At 47.0% G+C, this 4,307-nt stretch overlaps 1 protein-coding gene across 1 annotated transcript in view; it reads left to right on the forward strand.

The window, feature by feature from the left end:
• Window positions 1–325: 325 nt before the first annotated feature.
• Window positions 326–4,307, forward strand: part of ACP6 (acid phosphatase 6, lysophosphatidic) — a 26,386-nt gene continuing 22,404 nt past the window's right edge. Inside the window, exon 1 of the mRNA XM_025858488.2 lies at window positions 326–988. Within this exon, the coding sequence (XP_025714273.1) occupies window positions 770–988 (219 nt within the window). The 5' untranslated portion in view covers window positions 326–769. The remainder of the gene's footprint in view (window positions 989–4,307) is intronic.

Here is a 4,307-nt window from a genome sequence, read left to right on the forward strand (position 1 = left end):
AAGAAAATCTACACTCCTTAGACTTAAATCACTCCCCTCAGCCACCCAATTCTACCCCAGTCTTCACTTTTCCTACCCTATCGGCCAGGGAAACTGGCGGATTCACTCCTATTACATTGGCCACCCAGTCCTGGAGACTTGCACCCGCTGGAGCTGAAGAGCGAGGTCCGCTGTCCCAGGCGAGGAATTACTTCCAACTAAGGACTCCGCCGCGCGCAGCCTTGTGGGAGTTGTAGTTCTCAGAACTCAGAGCCTCCAAACGGGCGTCACCGCGGGACTCGTTTTCCCATGCTCCTATGCGCAGATCGGCTTGGGACAAGTCCTTGGGTGGCTGAAGAGGTGTGTGGGAGCTTGATGACAGAAAAGTGGAGTCTAGTCGTCTGTGTTCGTGGAGTCGGCTGCCGAGGAACTCAGGGCTGGTTCCTGTCCCTTTGGAGCCCTGGAGGCCAAACTTGGATTCCAAGTTTAAGATCCCCTAGAGGGTGAAAGATTAGGAGCTGAGCTTCCCCCTGCCGGGTCTGCTGCGGGAGTGGCCAACCCCAACCCGAGTTAAAACTCCCAGGGAGTCTTCGCTGCTCCCACCTCCGCTTCAACCCCTGCGCTCCCACTTGGGGTCTCCCTTAGGGCCGGGAGTCGCCGCGGGTCGTTGGATGTGCGTGCCCGCGGGTTCCCGGGAACTTGGGGGCGGCCGCTGAGCCCCGGCGCGGGCGGAAAGTTTATATTCGCCTTCTGCAGCCTCACCCCCGAGGGCCGCCGAGCGGCTTCCACCATGATCAGCGGTGTGTTCAGCGTGCGCATGTGGGGGCCCGTGGGCTTCCTGACCTCGCTGGCTTACTGCGTCCACCAGCGGCGGGCCGCCGGGGCGGAGCCACGGAGGGCGGACGGCCAGCATCCCGTCGACCGGAGTCCGCTGGAGTTGAAAATGGTGCAGGTCGTGTTCCGACACGGGGCTCGGAGCCCTCTCAAGCCGCTCCCGCAGGAGGAGCAGGTGAGAGGTCGGCCTGGGCAGGGGCTGGTGGGGCGAGGACCGTGTGGTCGACCCGGGCTGGACCGGGCGCCCTGAACACTCACCTTTGGAGTTTTACTCTCACTGAGCTGGATTCCTGTCGGGTCCAGACCAAGGGAAAACTGCTGTAGCCAGTTCCGCCCCCAGCTCTTGAGCAGAGGAGCTGCTGGCCTGGTACTCCCTAGTCCCCTTTCTTCCTCGTACCCTCCAGGTGTAAGGCACCCCGGGAACTTCCATTTGTGCCCCTGATGGCTATGGTGTAGCACAGCTGGGAGCTCTGTGCTACTTACGGTACTTATTTAAAGCGCCTAGGGATCTTGTTAAAAGGAGGATTCTAATTCAAGCGGTGTGAGGTAGGCCTGAGATGCTGTATTTTAACAGCTATTGGGGTGAACTTGAGAACCAAAGTGCAGTGCATTTCTGTGTGACTGTTTTGAAGGTTGTCAAGAGTTGCGGGAACCTTTGTGACAGGAACCACGTAACTGGCATCACAGTGGATAACAGAGCTCAGTATCTTTGGGAACAGATTTTTACAGCAGCTTTCTCCCAGGCTTTCCTGGAGACCATCTGAGATCCCCTGAAGGCTGCTTTTTTTTTTTTTTTTTGGTAATAATTGCTATATCTTGGGGCTCTCCCTTTCTATTTTGGGTTTCTAAAACTCTTGTGGAAGGGATTTGAGATAGGAAAACATTTTTATTTATTTTTTTTAAAGGTTTTATTTATTTGAGAGAGAGAATGAGAGATACAGAGCACGAGAGGGAAGAGGGTCAGAGGGAGAAGCAGATTCCCTGCTGATCAGGGAGCCCGATGCGGGACTCGATCCCGGGACTCCAGGATCATGACCTGAGCCGAAGGCAGCCGCCTAACCAACTGAGCCACCCAGGCGCCCGGAAAACATTTTTAATTGGCTAGTCTTGTGGCTAAAATGTCTTAAAATCTACCTGGTTCAGTCAGGATAATTATGACTAAAGCACAAATAATTAGTTTTTTTTTTTTTTAAGTGATTAACCTTCCTGAATTTGATTTTTGGGGAGAAGCAGTGAAGGTCTCTGACCTTTGATAGCAGGCAGGCCTGTAATTGAAGAACTGGCTTCACGGTGAGGATAGAGACAACCTGAAATCCCCAGGCCCCTTAGCCCTCATACTTACCTGTGGAGTGTTTTTGCATTATTGGTCCTCCAGGTTAGTTGGAGCAAGTTAAATAGATGTCCAAACCTGATATTTGTCATACTCTTCATGATCATAGTTGCTTTCCAGAAACCCTTAGGGTTGTGTCCTCACACTGTATGCTGGAAAATCTAGTTTTTAAAGCTGGTCACACTCAAACTCAAACTTGTAAAGCACTTCCCACATAAATAAATTTTGGCAGGCACTTAATTCTATTATCAGATTTCTAGTTAGCCTTTCTGAATGGCTATACCACTTTCTAGTATTGGAGTATCTAGTATCCACTTCCTGGTATTGGAGTTTCTTTTTTTCCCTTCCTTCTTCCCCCACCTCTCTTCCTTCCCTTCTTTTTGATGCTTTTTCAATCCCTTACTCTGCCTTTTTGTATTGGGTCACTAAATTTTCCTTATGATTTTTGTACATAGCCCATCTCATGTGCACTCTCCCTTCTTCATTTATTCTTGTTACAGAAAAGCTGGAAAATAACATATAGGGGTGGAAGACTCATGTTAAAAGACAAAGCTATCAGTGGTAGCAAGAGAATAAAAGTCTAAATGTCTAGGCTTGGACCTAGTATGTATAGTATATATACTCCCTTAATTTAGATTCTTATAGGACTTTCTCCTGAGCCAGTACGTGTGTGATGGGTACCTTCTGCCATTATGTTGGAAGGGGCAGTTTGTAGCTCACATAGAATGCCATCTTCACTCATTTTCTGTCTGTGTAGCCACAAAATAAGAACCATCTGAGTCCATGGCCTTGCTTTGCAATTAGGGAAGGCACTTTACCTCTCCTGCCTGCTCACATTCTCAGACTTCAGGCAAATGCATTAGACACCTTTGATTATCTCTTATAAAGTTGTGTGAATAAAAGCCAGAGGTGGAACCAAGCCTCTTTCAATTTAGGCTGTGAGAAGGTGTCATCAGCTTCCTGTAACTTGTTTCTGGATGTTTTCTCTCAGGTTTTTCTTTTCAAGATCCCGTTTGATAGAGGTTGTTATTGGGATTTTTCTGATCTTCCTGGTTCTGATATTAACTGTAGTTAGAAGGGAATACCTGGCAACAATTCTAAAACTAAAATTGCCTTTGATAGATGTGTCCAGACTTGTGACTGGTTTATAGATGACAAGTCACTTCATTCAGTTGTCTCACAAATCTTCAGAAAGTAGCATTGTCTAAAATTAGATGTTTTTTTAAATTCTTAGTTTTCTTTTTTTAATTTTATTTTATTATGTTATGTTAGTCACCATATATTACATCACTAGTTTTTGATGTAGTGTTCCATGATTCATTATTTGCATATAACACCCAGTGCTCAATGCAATACCTGCCCTCCTTAATACCCATCACCAGGCTAACCTATCCCTCCACCCCCTCCCCTCTAAAACCCTCAGTTTGTTTCTCAGAGTCCATAGTCTCTCATGGTTCGTCTTCCCCTCCAATCCCCCCCTTCATTTTTCTCTTCCTATTATCTTCTTCTTTTTAACATATAATGTATTATTTGTTTCAGAGGTATCGGTCTATGACTCACCAGTCTTAGAAAATTCACAGCGCTCACCGTAGCACATACCCTCCGCAATGTCCATTACCCAGCCCCCCATCCCTCCCACCCCCCACCACTCCAGCAACCCTCAGATTGTTTCCTGAGATTAAGAGTCTCTTACGGTTTGTCTTCTCCCTCTCTGGTTTCATCTTCTTTCATTTCTTCGTCCCTTCCCCTATGATCCTCTACTTGTTTCTCAAATTCCTCATTATCAGTGAGCTCATATGATACTTGTCTTTCTTTGATTGACTTATTTCGCTTAGCATAGTACCCTCTAGTTCCATCCACGTCGTTGCAAATGGCAAGATTTTGGGGTTTTTCTGATGGCTGCATAATATTCCAGTGTGTGTGTGTGTGTGTGTGTGTGTATACACACACACCACATCTTCTTTATCCATTCATCTGTTGATGAACATCTTGGCTCTTTCCATAGTTAGGCTATTGTGGACATTGCTGCTATAAACATTGGTGTGCACATACCCCTTCAGATCACTACATTTGTATCTTTGGGGTAAATACCCAGTAGTGCAATTGCTGGGTCGTAGGGCAGCTCTATTTTCAACTTTTTGAGTAACCTCCATACTGTTTTCCA

This window comes from Callorhinus ursinus, unplaced genomic scaffold, assembly GCF_003265705.2.
Source record: "Callorhinus ursinus isolate GAN/ISIS: 27379988/994484 unplaced genomic scaffold, GSC_fseal_2.0 scaffold121, whole genome shotgun sequence".
In the NCBI taxonomy this organism is placed as follows: domain Eukaryota; kingdom Metazoa; phylum Chordata; class Mammalia; order Carnivora; family Otariidae; genus Callorhinus; species Callorhinus ursinus.